At 39.0% G+C, this 16,876-nt stretch overlaps 1 protein-coding gene across 3 annotated transcripts; it reads right to left on the bottom strand.

The window, feature by feature from the left end:
* Positions 1 to 163: 163 nt before the first annotated feature.
* CCP110 (centriolar coiled-coil protein 110) lies at positions 164 to 15,976 on the bottom strand. Of its 3 annotated transcripts, none has more exons than XM_061367186.1 (15): positions 15,863 to 15,976; positions 14,830 to 14,986; positions 13,352 to 13,480; positions 10,347 to 11,991; positions 9,267 to 9,391; positions 8,939 to 9,122; positions 8,111 to 8,250; positions 7,786 to 7,902; positions 7,424 to 7,525; positions 7,023 to 7,139; positions 6,497 to 6,576; positions 5,853 to 5,915; positions 4,802 to 4,861; positions 4,176 to 4,258; positions 164 to 407 (listed from the first exon to the last, which is right to left on the bottom strand). In XM_061367186.1, the coding sequence occupies exons 2-15, from the start codon at positions 14,974 to 14,976 to the stop codon at positions 355 to 357; spliced, it is 3,045 nt and encodes a 1,014-aa protein (XP_061223170.1). In that variant the 5' UTR covers positions 14,977 to 14,986; positions 15,863 to 15,976; the 3' UTR covers positions 164 to 354. The 3 variants fall into 3 exon arrangements, with proteins under 3 accessions (XP_061223170.1, XP_061223163.1, XP_061223178.1); XM_061367179.1 differs by lacking the exon at positions 15,863 to 15,976 and adding an exon at positions 15,671 to 15,801; XM_061367194.1 differs by lacking the exons at positions 4,176 to 4,258; positions 15,863 to 15,976 and adding an exon at positions 15,671 to 15,801.
* Positions 15,977 to 16,876: the final 900 nt, after the last annotated feature.

Genomic DNA, 16,876 nt, shown 5'->3' with positions numbered 1-16,876 from the left:
AGAAATTGTGATTTGAAGTAATGCAAGAAGTGCGTGTTAGACACAAGAATTAAGAGTGGGAAAAAGTCACAAATTAATGTTGCCCTGTGGTAGTCTTTAAATAAACAAGATTAATAATCTTATGTGCATGTAGCAGTATGAATATATAAGTCTTAGCATGCAATTTTTCCACAGGTATTCAAGCTTCACAGCCCTTTATAACTTCAATATGATTGTATTAATGTGTCATTATCTGGAAATGACAAAATGTTTATAATTTGTAAATATACATATACGCATAGGAGACGCATTATGTCAGTGCTGAGAATGCCATCATTCAAGAACAGCCATTTTATCCCAGTGAGTGCTGTCTTCTTAAATTGTCACAACATTTGGCTTCTTTCTTTGGGTTCTTCCTGCATATGCTCCTAAAAATGAAGTAGAAACATTACAATTTTATAATAAATACTGCTGTTTTTTCTAACAGGATTATCCATCAAATATAGCTGAAAAAGTGTAGGACAATTTATATATTTTTAAAGCTTTATTATATATCCAGTGGCTACTTTTAAAATGTCCGTTTTCATAACGTTACACCCAAAATGCCATATAAAAATTACCTATGGGTTTGAAATTAATGGCATTTTGTAGTATTTCCTTCCTCAGTAATTATTCCACCTTCTTTTCTGCTACTTTAAAACACCTACAACTATAAATTTTTTATAGCAGATCTGTCACATTACCAAGACAGAGATTAAATGACTGATAAGTTTAACTATGCCACATATTACTTTCAAACAACCTATCAATTAAAATATATTATAAAAGTAAAATATTTAAGATCATTCTTTTCTCCAGCTGCCACATTAATAAATCAAGAGACAGTTGTAGATTTCTACAGGTTCCATATACACAAAGTGCAGTATGAATAAGGTCATCACACAGGGCCCTTACAAAAGTGAAGGTGCTCGAGTATCAAAATAATAACAAATAAATCTCTGCACATGAAACAAATATGTACATAGATTTATATGTTTATAAAGCCATATTGTATTATGCATAGCACAAACATCTTCCAGGAATAAGGGTTTAGCGCTGCAGGCTGCTAAGAAGGAGCACAACTCAGCATTCACTAGGTTCAGGCAGCTCCCGAGTGCCCAGCAGTGTGACATTCACACAAAGACATTCACACAGAGCAGTGACAATCGTACCATGTGGTGCAGAGCAGTGGAAATGGAAGACAGCCATGGAGAGAAAGTTACCAGGCAAATAAATGAATGCAACAAAGTACATGCCAGTCCTTTTTAGGCTCTCCAGCTACTCTTTGTCAGGGTTGCAGTGGTTACTCACAGTTGTCCGAGGGCTACATTCAGCACAGTGCAGAGCATCTTTGGAAATGCCTACAGAGACCTCACCCTGTCAGAATCCCTCACATCTGAACACTGTTTCCCGCTACACAAAAAGGCATTTGTGCTGGCCCAACACTCTCCAGTGCTGTACTCTTCAGCTCACCTGTGATCTCATAGGACAAACAACCAGGCTGACAGGCACGATGCTTTGCTAGCGTTTTTACACTAGCTCTTCACTTTCCTCCAAGTTACATAAAAATCTCCCACACATAAGAAGATAGCATAGGGAAGTGGCCTCTCTCCTATGATATACAATTGACCTGCTGTTCACACGGAGCAAGCCTGATGCCTTTCTGCAGTGCTGGCCCAATTTAACACACTTCATAGCACACCCCCCATCTCACATGGGCCATTTTGCTCCCAGCTCAGCCCAGACAGGCATGAGGGAAACACTACACTTGGCAAAGTGCTTCTGACACCCAAATACTCGATATGCCTCATGCCCTCTTTTCCACAACACACAGTCAGACTGGGCAAAAACAAATGAGTTTAATAGGTCTAGTTGTAGCAGCAGCCTGATCTCAAACACCTTTTTAACACAATCAGACCACATTAAATGCCACCCTGGCACAGCTTGCAGGATCCTGACTGAACATCTCTGTGCTATTTAAAATACACTTCTTCAAAAACTCAACAAATAAAACTCTTTATAGATTTATCAGTTTGTATTTTTCTCTTCAGAACAGAACTTTGAAGTAGTACAAAAAAACCAAAAAATAAATTTAGGGCCACTAGCTGATTCCTGAATGAGATGCCTTCTTGCCAGAAAAGACAACCACCACTTGGAGTGGTATTAAGATACAACGCACTTGGTAGATAGAAATTAAAACAATCATGAAAATGAAAGAAGAAAAAAGAAGAAGAGTTGGATGAGTAAAGTGTTGTTTTCTTCTGAAGGTTTGTCTTGTATCTAATTTGAATGTATTTATAATAGCTATATTTTACTAATACTCCTGCCCTTTTGCCCCCCCTAATAGACACAATTTAACTGCGAGTCAGCAATGAATGAAGACGAGAAATTCAAAATATTATGGGTTAGGAGTACAGCAAACTAGTACAGTTACAGGTATAAATAAATCTCTGTATTGCCTGGATGAAGCCACTGCTACGAGTCTTTGTTTTCTGACATGCACAACTTCTACTACAATAAGAGAAGCCTATGTATTTGTTTGGCTTTTTACATCCTCTTTTCAAACCTCTATTCAACTTACTGCCAAGTCTTTCTTCACTATTCACATTTTATCCATGTATAAAGAAAACAATTTCTATTGAAATGCATTCAACTTAAGGTTCTTTTTATTGCAAAATTATGCAATTATTGCTTTCATGCCAAGTGTTCCTCATCTAATAATTTCAGAAGCCATTTTTATTAATACAAGTATATGCCTATTTATAAAGGAGCATATAGAAGTACTGGTATTACAACACAGGAACACATGATGCCCAAACACTAAATGAGGTTATGTTGTGCAATCAGAACTAGGCAGCATAAAGTTGGTTAGACACTTCTGCTCTAAGTTCCAAGGCCACTACTGAAGGCATTGTGCAGGTTTCCAGGTACTCAAACATCAATAAGGAAAGGCAAAGAGAAATTTAGAGATATAACCCAAAGCATTCTTTTCATTGCCATGTATCAACTGTTATGACTTCAATAATTATGACTAAAATAAACTCAGAGATTAGTACAGCAGCACACTCTGCCGACAGAGAGAAAGAATGCTTTAACTGGAGGTCTGATGCCAGAGGCAAATGTAAAAAACACTGCATATCATTATAAGCTGAGCATGAAAATTTGAAATTTGGTATGGCATCCAAATCTCAAACCAGTTATGAACCTGACACTGACATCCCCCTTACACTACTACTCTTTTACAACCTCTGTAACTGGTACATGTATTGACTGTTTTGCTGTCTTCTTCAGCACTCTCATCTACTAGTCAATACCAGACACAGTTTTGCAAACTTGGAGAAGAAAACTTCCCTTAATGACTACCTCTGGTTGTTAAAATTACTTTGCTTACTTAATTTTCTTCTTTATATTTCAGAGAGATTATTTACAACCTTTGCTAGTTTTGCTGGAGTGTCACTGAGTGCAAATGAACAACTGCCTTGCTCCACTTTAGTGGGGACAGCACTAGGAGAATAGAAAAATAAATGAACAAACCTTGTTTGTAAACTCCATGTTTGCTTTTTTACTTTCACCGCTTCAAACTGAAATGCTACAGATGTGTTTGCCTAGTTTCTTATGGTACATCCTTCTATAGCCACTTCTCTTGGCTTCACAAAGCACTATGGAAAGACCAAGCACTATGGGAAAACATTACATTTAAACAGTACACACTGCACTAAACCTCAGAGACTCCCTGCCAGCACTGCTCCAGGGCAGTAATAAATAAGAATTTCCCATATTAAAAAAGGTTTGACACTAATACATTCCGTACGATGCTAGATTAAGATTCTAATCCATTATCCATCCAAATAATCCACAAGTCTATTTTGACTACTATGAGCTTCTCAGACAGTTTGAGTGAATATACCTGCAAACTTTTTTATGACTGGGCATCTGGTGAGTGAAAGCAAATGAGCTGTGCTGCGCATTCTATATACTATGTTTATAGAATTTAAAAGTGGATGGTTAAGTTACCAGCGCGTTTGTTTAAAGAGATAGGTCAGATTTCAGACATAGCAAAGCAGGTGCACAAGAAAAGGAAACAATATATTGCCCATTTACTTTTTCTAGATACTAATAACATATTTACTGTAAGATCCACACACCAATTTACACACCTGAAACAGCCTTGTTAGACATTCTGCTCTCTGAGGCCTTCTTTCTATTTTGCTCAACCCCCTTCATTGAGGTCTTAGGGGTTCTAATTAAATATAAAAGAGTTAATAAGTCATTGCAACAAAGTTGAAAGGCTGTATCCAAACATATAAAGACACTATCAAACTGTGTTTGGCATGAAAACATTTTTACAGTGTTCCACAGAGCCTCCTCCTGAGTACAATTCCTATTGATGTTATTATGGCCTACATAGATACATTAAATAGGAGAACATCCCCCCATGAACAGATTTTTAAAGCTCTACTCAAGAAACCGATTCAGTTCAGATACTGAATATAAAAATACACATATTTAATTATGTGGAAGCAAAGCTTCGTGGAATGAGTGTTACAAATAGAAATGTTGGAACACAGTGTAAATGGAGACAATACACAAGAGGATGAGAACACTATTTTCTCCCAGTATAAGGTAAAACAAAGCTTCATCACTCTCTCCAAATACTGTGAAAAGTAAGTATTTTTACTTTGCGCAACAGTTGCCCCAGTATGTGTAATATTATTCAGAAATCACTGTGCTCTTATGCTTTGCTTTACTTTCATATTTAGGCTGTAAAATGCTGTGTCCTTACCCTTGTCTGCAAAGAAGCCTGTGAACTGGGGCATTCTGTCCTTGGTTGGGTTGAAGTATGCTGGTAAAACACAAACCTTTATTAGTGCTTTTCTCCTTTAAAAAAAAAAAAAAGACAAAAAAACCCAACCAAACAAAAAAAGCAAACCACAAAACCAAACCAACCCAAAACTCATAAGGAATATCAAATTCTAACATACATCGTGTTTCACATAACACATTTCAGAAAGACCAATGGGTTCTGTAATGCAGATGAAATGTAGGCAAAAGTAGCTGGAATTAAAGTTCCAGAATAGGATTACTACTCCCGCTATTTAAAACAGAGAAACAAGAAAGCACATAGATAAAACTCCTCAACAGTGCCTTGGGGTCATAGACATCCATAAGAACATACAGGAAAAAAGGAGTGAATCGCTTTAACTAGTCACTGAAGATTGAACTGTGTTAGTAGGCAGCACATCTTCAAAGTTTTTGGGTAAGCATGGGATAAAAATTGGTTTTAAGGGATGCCAAGTATCTGACTTTTTATATTAGAGTAAGGTGCAGACAGGCCTCATAAGAGAGCAGGTGCTGTCTTCTTGGATAGCAAGTACTGACACTGTAATTTCCGTGATCTAAAGAAACCATCACACAATCTAGGAGCGAGAACATCAGATCACAACAGAAAACTGCTTCTTTTCTGACAGCTTTCCAAAGATAAGCATATCAATGATTACATTACAAAGTAAAGGGTATTAAAAAAAGCAGTGTCAAACTGAAGCTTAAGAAATACTAATAGTGTATCTTGGAGAAAAACCTTGAACCTGAACACAGACATTTAAAGCCATAAATAAATAATTTCTGAAGATAAAATTTCAGAACTGACTCTATGCATCTTATCTAACTTCTAATAAGCTAATAACCCCTTCCAGCCCATGCTAAACCAGATTTCATTACTGGCTGTCATAATAGTGGCAGGAACTGAGCTGACCAATGGCAAACCAGCAACACAGATCAAGGAATCTCTACGACAGTTCTTTAAATGCATTCTAATAGAAGAAATCTTCACTCACCGGCTTTCAGGAGTTTTTTGTTTTATGATTATTTTTTTACTTGGCATTCCCATTTCTGAAGCCCTAGAAAAACAGAAGTATAGAAATATATTTAAATCATAAAATCGTCATTTAGGTTGTGAACGGAAACAGTAAGAGAAAGCCTACAATAGGATCTACAGCAGTACTACAGATTATCACTTTTTACCCTCAAGCAAGTGTCACACAGCTGTTCAGTCCACTGTGTTGCAGGACAACACCCACTGCCATCCCCACAAAAAACTTTGGCAGAGATACTCCATCACATTTCTTTATTGCTAAACACTTTAGAAAGACTGCTAAAATAACTTGGAACAATTCTGCAATTTACAAAATCAACCATAACCCAAGTACTCACAACTGGAAAATAACATAAATGCACAACTTAGCACAAACATTTTTTCTCCCATGCAAACAAGAAGTCTCTTAAAAGTAAAAGTGAACTACTATCACTAAGACAGCACACACCCACAGAGAGATTTTTATTCATTCTTCCTTGGAGATATGTTAGTTTGAAAAAAAGCTCTTACTCCAAAAATGTCTTTTCACTACTTGCAATGCCTCCTACTCATCCTCTTGCCATCCACCACCTCCCACCACCACCACAAAAGGAGAAGTGCACATACTTCATGTACTTCTTCCTGTCCAGAGATTTCTGTGTAGCTGTTGAAAGTGTCACTCGCTCTCTTGGGCTCTTTATTTTATCCTAAAAAAGCAAAAGAACCGACAAAACCAACAGTGTTTTCAGTACTAATTTCACATTCAGCCTGAATTCGAGGGTTTTTTTCTTTTTTTAAAATTCAATGATGCCCCTTATATTCCCAAGTTAAGAAGGTTTGTGTGCCATAACAAATTCTTGTTAGGGACTTTCTGTTATTATTTTCACCATGGTTTTAATTCTAACTTTTTATACATCTACACATTAAAAGTTTCAACATAATAATTCCTACTGCACTGACCTCTCTTTTCCCTTTTTTTTATCCAAAGAATAAAAAGCATAATTGAACAACTTACATCGTAAAAAACTTTTTTAAATAATTAAACAACTTAGATTTTAAAAACTTTTTACTGGCTGAGGAAGAACCTTTTAAAAGCAAAATGGTTCAGTACTGAAAGTCTTTAACAGTTCACATTCTCTTGAATATAACACACCATTTGCCTGAGCATCCTCTCTTTACGAACTTCACGATCATGACGCAGAATATTCATTCTTTCAGATGCCTCCATTGTAAAAAAGATGTCATAGATGTCATACAGAGCAGCTCGCAGCTGGAAAGAATAATTAACATTTATTAACATTTTAATAAAGTAACGAGTCAAGTTTGGATCATCAAACTCTTCCTGCTTTCAGTCTAAAGAAAACACTTGAAAAGGTATCTGGTATCTCTCTTAATGTGTCAGCACAAAACTGTAATCTTCTCTTCACAGCCATATTTTAAAGTTTTTGCTTTAAACAAAGTCACCCTGAAGGTTTTAGGTATTTACACTACAAAAGCAGAATAGCTAGGAAAGAAAAAAAAAGGGGGAAAAGAAAAAAGCTTCAATTGTGTCACCTGAGCCATGACTCTTTCATGAAGGGATGCATCTTGTGCAGAAACACTTCCTCTTTTTAATGGGGCTTCAGACTGAAAACTCTTTATGAACTCCATTGTGTCCTGGGGAAGACAGCAAAACAAGATTAAGCACCAACCACCATCCCTCACAACAAAGAAATCGTTACAAACAGTATGCATTGGACACACAATTTTTGACTTGGGCCTTATGACACTGAGCAGTACAATACTTGAACATGTTCAAGTGATAGACATGCTGAAATTCTTCTGAAAGCAGAAAATGCATCATTTCATGTGTCATGAAGACAGGAACAAAACCAAACAGGAGGTGAAGCTGCACAGTATAAAAATGCTGATCTTACTTTTACGGTTTGCTTCAGATGTTTCAGCTTTTCTGTCTGCAAGAGTCTACGAGTGAGAAACCCCTTTGCCACAGCAGTGATCTTATCGAACTTCATTTGTATCTCGGGACTGAAAACCTTAAAAGAAAAAAAAAAAAAGCATTTTCTAAACATTTGATCAAAAAAGCCAAGAATTATGCATTCTCACTCAACTAACATCAATCATGTGACCAACATTTTGAGGTGAGAAACAAGGTGTTTATGATAAAGTTTTGGCTGTGCCAGAAGTACCCACTTACAAGAACTACAGGTTTTTAAACATAGAAATAGCTTTTTTTTTCCTTACCTGAGTCCACCTAGTTTTGATCCTGTTACTTGGCCTAGATACAGAGGTTTTTATAACTCCAGTGCCTGATGGTCCCCAGAGAAAGAATGACGTTTCACTTGTTGTAGCAAAGGTGCTAGGTGTTGTAGTATGAGCAAAACCTGCATGCAAAGCAGAAAGTACAGTTCAACCTACACTTTTGTCCATAAAGTAATGACTGTGTGTGTATACACTCAGCTCTGAGGTAGCAGCTTTGTTTACAAGGTCAACTGGAAGAAGCAATCTGAGTATTTCTGATGCATTTCCTAGCAAAATTTGCTAAACAGAAGACAAACCAAAACATTTCATAATGCCCGGGAACCAGTGAGAGGTGTTCCAACAGCTATAGCTGTACTTTCTTGCATTCAAGACCCCTTGGCAGAGCCCTTCTAATCCTTCTACACAAAGGAGAACATCTGTCACACTGCTGTGCAGCTACATGGCATGAGAATGAACCTTCTGTGACATGATGCATATCCACATGCACATCCTTGACCAAATGAGTTTTCTCTTAGCCTGTTGTCCTCGAATATGCCCTATAACAATTATATAACAAATGCAGTACATGGCGCAGTACAAGGATGGCTGAAACTGTACTAAATGCCATCTAGACAAAGACGCAACATAGAATTTGTTTTACATGTGCTGGAGACAGCTGGAGGCAGCAGCTGTCCACATGATCCTTATCAACAAGTATCCCAGGGCATGAACACTGCCTTTATCAATACAGTGGGGCACCTCCTCCCACCAAGCATTGTAGATCAAAATATAGCACAATATTTAATCTGTGTTCTACCCAGTCAGTTTTACCAGTGCTGGTAGAGTTTGCATTATGGACCGTCTCCAGCTGAGACTGCACACTTTCCAGCAAGCTGCTTTCGCTTTTTTTCCTCCACTCCAACTCCATCCTACTGTTAATGTTCACTTTGGAGATTTCTATTTCTGTTGTAGCAACCTTCCTCCCTTGCAACTTTCTCTCCTGCTCTTCCAGTTCCTACAAAAGAAAGAATTAAGTATGAGACTATTTTTCTACCTCTACAAAGCAACAGAACATACATTTTTATACCAACTGCTTTCTGACAAGCTGCAACACAACACACATGCCCTTTGCTTAGAATTTTTCCTCTTTTTACCTTACCTTCTGCAATTTCTCCTGTTCTCTCTCTTGCTCAGCTATCAGAATCGACAGTTGTTGTGCATGCTGTTCCTCAAGTCTCTTCCTCATTTCTTCAAAGGCCAACATTTTAGTTTTTAAAATCTCCTCTGAGAAGATACATTACAAAGAATCGAGTATTAAATAATTTCTATATGATCTTTGCCATGGACATAGATACTTCTAACAGAAGGATTTTGCATCATCAGTAAAAATGTACAACAGATCTTTGCTATCAGGTTTCCATTACGTATTGTGAAGAACCTTGATATCACGTTTCCATGATGTCTTGCAAAGAACCTCATCAGTTACTGCAGTCCTTCAAAATATTTGCATGTCCACATTAGTGGGATAAGCATGTGAATGGACCAGCAGTAATTCCATCTGAGCCTATAGTAAAATGAGGTCACAAAAAAACTAGCTCTAAGAATAGCACACCTGCACCTACTTGGGTGAATTATGCCACTCCAGCTTCATTTGGTAGAGGCACATACAGATATAACAGCCTTGAATTTGAACAAAATACTATACAGTGATTTGCAACCCACTAAAAGGTACTTTAATATACACAGGCTATCTTTAGTGATCTTATTTAAACCTTGTGGAATAAAACATGATTTTCTTAGCAAAACCAAATTCAGATTTCTACATTCAAACAGGAAATTACTATTTGTGCTGTCAAATGATATCGAGAATACAGAATTGACAAAACCGATACACAATGTTTTAGCCAATGTTTTCTCATCGTTTCATTAAGTATTTGTTACAAGTAACTGTTGTAAGACTTTTAACTCCAAGTGGCTCCTAAGACAGCCATTACTCCATCCTGTAGCAGTTAAAAACAGCTCACGTAGCAAGTTGCATTTCAGAATGTGTCATTACTTAAAAATGAGAGAAGTAATGAGGTTACTGAAAAAAAGGTAATTTACACTCAACAAAATTTAAGTTTTTTGATATATGCATATACTTAGGAACACCAATGACAAATGATCATTGGTTTTTTTTCCAAAAGATTTATAAACTGAGAAGTGTAAGAAAAAGCCTCAAGTACAGGAAATCTTTTACCTTTTGCCATATTGTCAGGGGCTGCAGTCTTGGTAATGTAAACTGATCCCACAGGATACTTCTGTTCCTGCAACCACTGCTTCTCTTGTTCTTCCATTCCAACTGTTAGAACACAGGGACTGTTTTCTTTTTGGCAGTTGTCAGTGTCCAAATCAAGTCTACGTTTTACCTTTTCAAAAGTATTTTCTAGAAACTGCTCATGTGCTGAGGAAACACTTGGAGTGTCCATCTGCTGTTGCATATTCTTGCTCTGCATTAGTAGTGGAGATGGGTCTTCTACATCGTAGGATTTATTGAGTTCTACTGGAGAATTACATTTAGTATTTTCTATCAGACTGGATGGGTTGGTTTCGTTTGCAGTCAGGAGCTTCTGTGTGACTGTAGACTGGCTGCTGACAAATGGCTCATTCAGTTTTGCAGCAACAACATTAGTGCTGGTCTCTACTTTATAGGGGCCTCTGCTGTCCATCACTAGCTGTCCTTCCACTGTAGTCGACAATGTTCCTTTGCTTTCAAAGTGCCCAAAGGAATGGCGATTTGGCCTGCCAACTCCCAACCCATCATAAGGGCCTGAAGAATTCCTGTTGACACCAGGAACTCTGCCAGGGCAAGCCATAGTGAAGTCCACCATGAACTTTGGCACTGATTCGGACACATTGTTTTTGTCTGCAATATCTTGCATGATTAAATCCATCGCTCTACCCTTGCCTTTAGGACTCAACTCATAGGCGTTCACTGGGTTATTTATAACTATGTGTCCCATTGATAAAGGCCTTGGGCGCCTCCGGTGCATTTTAGGGCTCATGCTTGGCTCTGGGCTTGGCAGTTTGGCGTAAGAGCCTGTGAGGCTCCTGACAATGCTACTGTCACGATCAAACATAGAAGTCTTTTTAAATTCTTCATCTGAATCTGAATCCACCAGTGGGGGTGTTCCAACTCTCATTGGTATGTCCACTTTAGAAAAACTGGATAAAGTGGACATACTTGTGTTATTTGTATGAGTAGAGGCACCTTGGAGAAGAGTATTTGATTTATTAAGACTAGGCTTATCAAGTGTCACAGCAGCGCAACTTCTGCCTGCAAGCTTCGCTCTTTCTTTCACAGAGTCAGCTGTTTTAACACCATCATTTTCTTTATCTGAATTACTTTCACTCATACTCCTCTTTGAATTAGCTTTTGAGCTACGCTTGGTTTGCTCTTTCTCTATGGACTCCCTAGATTTCTTCATCAGGTTCTGAAGACTCATTACATATGGATCTTGGAGTTCCTCATCTGATGGCGATGCTCCTAGTCCCTCCTGCTTTTGCAAAGCAAATGAAGCAGGCTTATTATGCACATTTTCAGGAGATGCAGCCCTTGGACAAGGTACATCTTTTGAGATGTGACTCTCACTTTGCTTTGAAATAACATTTTCTCCTGCTGCTTTAACTACTTCTGTCACATTTGGCGTCACCTGCCCAATAGCATCTGATGCCTTAAGATCTGGTGTCTTTTCAAGCACTGTAGAACTATGCCTTTCAGAAGAACATGACGAAGTGCCATCTGATAGGGCTGTGAAGTCAGCTGAAGCTTTTGAATCTGAATCAGGACAAGTATTCTCAGCCTCCTGTGTGTTCACATCACTCACACTAGGTCGTCTCCTGATCTGTAAATAAAAATTGAAAAAGATCACGTATTTTCAATTAAATCTCAGATTCCTGCAAGCTTCATCTGATTTTATAAAAGATTACTACCACCTTAAAGCCAGTCAACTGTTACCAATTTCCTAGAAATGACTTAAAATACAAAGCTCTTTGCAATGAGAAACAAATTATTAGAATTAAAATCTAAATTTGAATAATGATCCACTTAGAATTTTTACTGATACCAAGTATCAGAGTGCAAAGATGCTCTTTTCTTCATAAAGTAATCTGGATATATTAAAATCATTTTATGGCTTGAAAATACCTTGCAAGATTCCTCTTAAAACATGAAAACATGTTTACAGTAAGAAAGGTAATTGAAAAAAATCACCACAAAATATAGATACACCTATAGATAACTAAAAACAAATCTACATAATTCCTAATAAAAATAGTGGAACTAAAACCTGTTTACTTCTTCACTAATCCAAGGACAATTAAAGAGTTTTCACTTGTACAGTAGTTGGAAAACCACCTTTATTTAAGTGTTATATGCTACTTTTAGCCAGCATCTGTTTAAAAGGATTTTCACACTGCAATTACCCTATAGGTTATTCTGTGTGTTGCAACTCAATTATTAAGGGGACACCTTTGGGAAAAAAGAAAAGGCTAACTTATTTTTGTATTGTATTCCTGATCTGCTCTTCCAATCCCAAGTCACGTGAGTGTTGCCATGCACAGTTCACTTAACAATGCAAACCACAAAGTTTTGTTTGCTACCTTAGCAGCCCAACAAATCCAGTGTTAACTGGATTTGTTGAAGCCACAGGTTAATTTAAAGACTGTATCACAACTGCTTCAAAGGCAAACAGTATCTTGATTAGATGCATTTAATAGCTTTATCAGTTTAAGCCTCTAGTAAATTCATCAGTGAAGCAGCGAAGAAAACAGTAAAATTCAAAGCACACAGAATTGCAAGTTAATTTTAATTCTGTAAGGTTGAATATAGATTATTTTCTGATTAAACTGTAAGCTTGCAACTACAGCAAGCTCTAACACCTGGAAGGGGTATGTTGTTCATTTCTTTTTACTATTTAGTTTTTTCAACACAGATACAAAAGCAAGGCATTCATCTGGTGCACTCTGCCTTTTGCATATACCAACAAAAGCAGTGAAAAGCAAGTCCCATGCATTATAATGACTGTAGAGATTATCACTAAATAATCCATTAGGTCACATACCATGAAGTACTAGCACATACTGGTTCTGGAGAGTTAACTGCTATTAATTTCATGGTGAACACTTAAACCCCAGCACCTTCTCAAAATGCCTGTAAGGCGATGTTTTCTGTAAAGCTGTAAGGTGGCTTTGGACTAACACTACCTGAACATTATCCAGGATCTCCTGAACACGATTCAATAAAGCTCTTTTCCGGGAGTTCTGTCTCCAGGTCTCTAGGTCCAGTGCTTTCTGTTTATATTGCTGTATTTCCTTTTTCTTTTCAAGGCTAAGCTGCAAAACAAAGTGTAAGAAACACAGTTTATATCTCTAAATGCAAATTGCAATACAGAATTACAGAAATTAATTAGAAAGAAAAACAAAAGAACAGTACAACAGAACAACAACAATCACCTGAGACTTTGCACACATTTTAAATGGCAGCTTCTTTTTAACCTATTATATATATTTTTTTCCATGGAAGATCTACAAAACTCCTTCTTGGCACACATGCAAACAAACATGAATTTAAGAGGCTGTTTATGAGAACACTGCATGAACATTACATGCTATAGCACCAACTTCAAATGACACAGGACTGACACTGCAGGACAGGTCTTTCTCAGTTCTCTATACTGATGGTAAGTTTGGCCATCCTGTGGAGCCCCTCTGCAACTCAGACCCATACTCAAAATAGTCAGTTCTGTGAAGGACTAGCTCACGTGTGCCCTCCTGAACCAGAGGGGAATTCCACAACAAAGAAATGTATGCAAGCAGTCTGCTTCAACAATCAGAATCTGAAAATCTTCTGAGTTACAACTTTAGAATATGTGGTTTGGATAAAAGTCAGAAGTACATCTACAAAATAGAGCTACAAAAATTAGTCTCACAAAGTTATGCAACATTTAATAGTATCAAGACAAATGATACATTTATTTTATGAAACCTTGAAAGAACAATTCATTTGTAAATTAAAGGTATTAAGATACACCATTTATTCTCTGATGTGTATCTGTATCCTGATTTTTGGACATGGTAGTTAGAGTCTCTCCGTTCATACTTCCTATCACTGAAACAAGGAAGTCGGCTGTATTACTGCACAAACTACCAACAGTCTTCTGCTTGGCCCTGTTTGCATTAACCATAGAATGACTTAACATAATTAATGAGCCTGTGAAATACATCAGAGGAAGCTGCAAACACATGCAAAAAAAGAAATTTGCTTAAAAGCTTTTTAAGTGTCCCAGTATTTCCTATTTGCACTGGGTTTGTTGGGGGGTATTTTTAACACTTTAAAAAACCCTCATGTATTCAACATTTGGAACGTTGATACTATTTTCTATGAAGTCAAGCCCAGCAATAATATTCATCTATTTAATACCACAAACACTTTTATTCCCCTTCTGAACAAATTTCAAAAAATTAAGGCAAACATAGTCAATGTAAAAAAAAGTACATTTTACCCCTTTACTTTGTAATATTAAGGCTAAGAATGCCTAGAATAAACTAAAGAGCAGGCTCGATGACACCTCACACAGAACTGTACCTTCAGTAGAATCGTTACATGAAGACATCAAGGCTCGTGCCAATAGCACAAGTTAGCACATTAGAGAAGAAAATAATAAATAAATAACACCCCTTACCAGAGGAGAAAGCACAGGAACTCCATGGAATTGAATGAGGGAGATACTTTTCTGCTGAACAGTGAAAGAGGTTTCTCTTTTTAGTGCCTCTGCTTGGATTCTGGCAAGATGCTTCTTACAGAATATTTCATAATCCTCCATCTTCATTTTAACTGAGCTACAAAGAATAATAACATTACACTTCCATGTACTTCCAAGACCATGAAGGGAAAACAGTATCACAACTAATTGTGCTGCTCTATTCTGGGAAACAAATTACACATTAGAAAACCCAAGTAAGTTTCTCTTCTTCCTATCACTAACAAAAGCTGAAAAGCTGTTCTTTTTTTCCCCATATAAAAATAGAGGCTGAATGAGCAAAAAATGATGATCACAGGTACAGAGAAGCAAGCAAGCATCAAGGTGATCGACTTACAAAAGTACACGCCACAATCTTCACAATTTCCACCCAAGACTAAACCTCTAAGGCCTCCCACAGCTATCAGACAGATCCCATCAACTGCAATGAATAAATAAAATTGCAGTAAAAAAAAAATAAATTATAGAAATGCTGGTGTTAAACTAAGACCAGCCTTCATATTTAGGGGAATCTGTGTCTCAACCCCACGAGCCTCCTCCTTCATACATGCCTGTACGAACACACGCCAATGCTTCTACCAAAACCCTAAATTAGCCTTGCTTCCCTACAGAAGCCGACATTCCTCACACTGCCCATGCCGACCGGAGTCAGAAGCCAGAGCCAGGCACCTCCTGGCAAAGCCTGCCAACGCTTTTGTTCCCTTCGCACACCCCTTCAGCCTATTTCTGCCTGCCCGCCGTCCCCCCGCAGCCCCGTGCGCACCCAGCCCTCCACAGGCCGGGCGCCGGCCTCTCCTCTCCCCTCGGCCGCCCTGCCCCACATTGGCTCCGGGAGGCCAGTGGCACCGGCGGGGCCGGGCCCGGGAACCCCGGCCCTCCCCGCCCGACAGTAGCGCGCCCACCACGGCCTCTGCGATGCGCGCAGCGCCCGCTCTCCCGGCGATTCGCTCGGTACCTGCTCGGGGCCCGGAGGCCCAGCCCGGCCCGGCTGCCCCGAGCGACGCCGCCTCCCCGCAACCGAGCCGAGCGCCGCAACACTACAGGCCCCAGCGCGCACTGCGGCCCGCTCCGCTCCGCTCCTCCTCCCGGGCGGGCTTGTGCACAGGGGGGAGGCACTGGGCTCTCTGCGGCCCAAAGTTGAGGAAAAAACCCTCTTGATTTGGTCTGGGGAAGCGCATGAGCGCCATCCACAAACCTGTTCGCATCACTGCGCCCGCGGGACAGCTCCCGGGCAAAGGCAGCCCCAGCATTCAGAGGCGTGAGGTGGCACCGAGGGCCACCCGGGACTGATTCCCAGTGATTCCCACCCATAAGTTTCCAAGAGATCTCTATCAGCACGGGTGAAGCCTATTCTGCTTTATCACACCAAGTATCACACGGCTGCGCAGTTCTCGTACAACCTGGACCACAGACGGTCACTAGCAAGTATTGGTGCCACCAGACACACACTGATGAGCAAGATAAACATGAGAAGTTGCTAATAGGCTCTTCTAGAACAGCATCAGGTTGTAATGGCAGACATTCACCCCATCCCACCCGGGCGGCAGCCAGCTGCTGGTCCTGCCAGCCGAGGAGCAGGTAATACTCACCCAGGAGGCAGGTCAGGTGGAAAATGCACACTTGTCTGCCAGCAACAGGCCCAGGAACAATGAACCTAGTTCCCCATGAACGTTCCGGGGTGTTAAAAGTGCTGTTCTTGTTTCAGAAACACAACTCCATCTGTTACCTCTTCAGTATGTTAAACATCATTGAGGGGGGGTAAATCTTTGTCTTTAATCCCAACAAATGCTGTTGTTTATCAAGAGATCTCTAAATATGTAAGACATTTAATTATACATTCCATTATGTTATGTGTCTGCATGTGTGTGTCAGGTTTTTTCCTCAGACACACCCGGCAGAAACACAAAGCCATAGGACAGAAAAGAATATCCAAGGTGCTCAGAACCAGGTAGGATGATATGTGACAAAT

The sequence above is a fragment of the Neopsephotus bourkii genome, unplaced genomic scaffold (assembly GCF_033783945.1).
Source record: "Neopsephotus bourkii isolate Nb327-2 ecotype Australia unplaced genomic scaffold, CSIRO-AGI_Nbou_v1 NB_126, whole genome shotgun sequence".
Classification (NCBI taxonomy): Eukaryota; Metazoa; Chordata; class Aves; order Psittaciformes; family Psittacidae; genus Neopsephotus; species Neopsephotus bourkii.
This window is presented reverse-complemented; position numbering and strand designations above follow the sequence as displayed.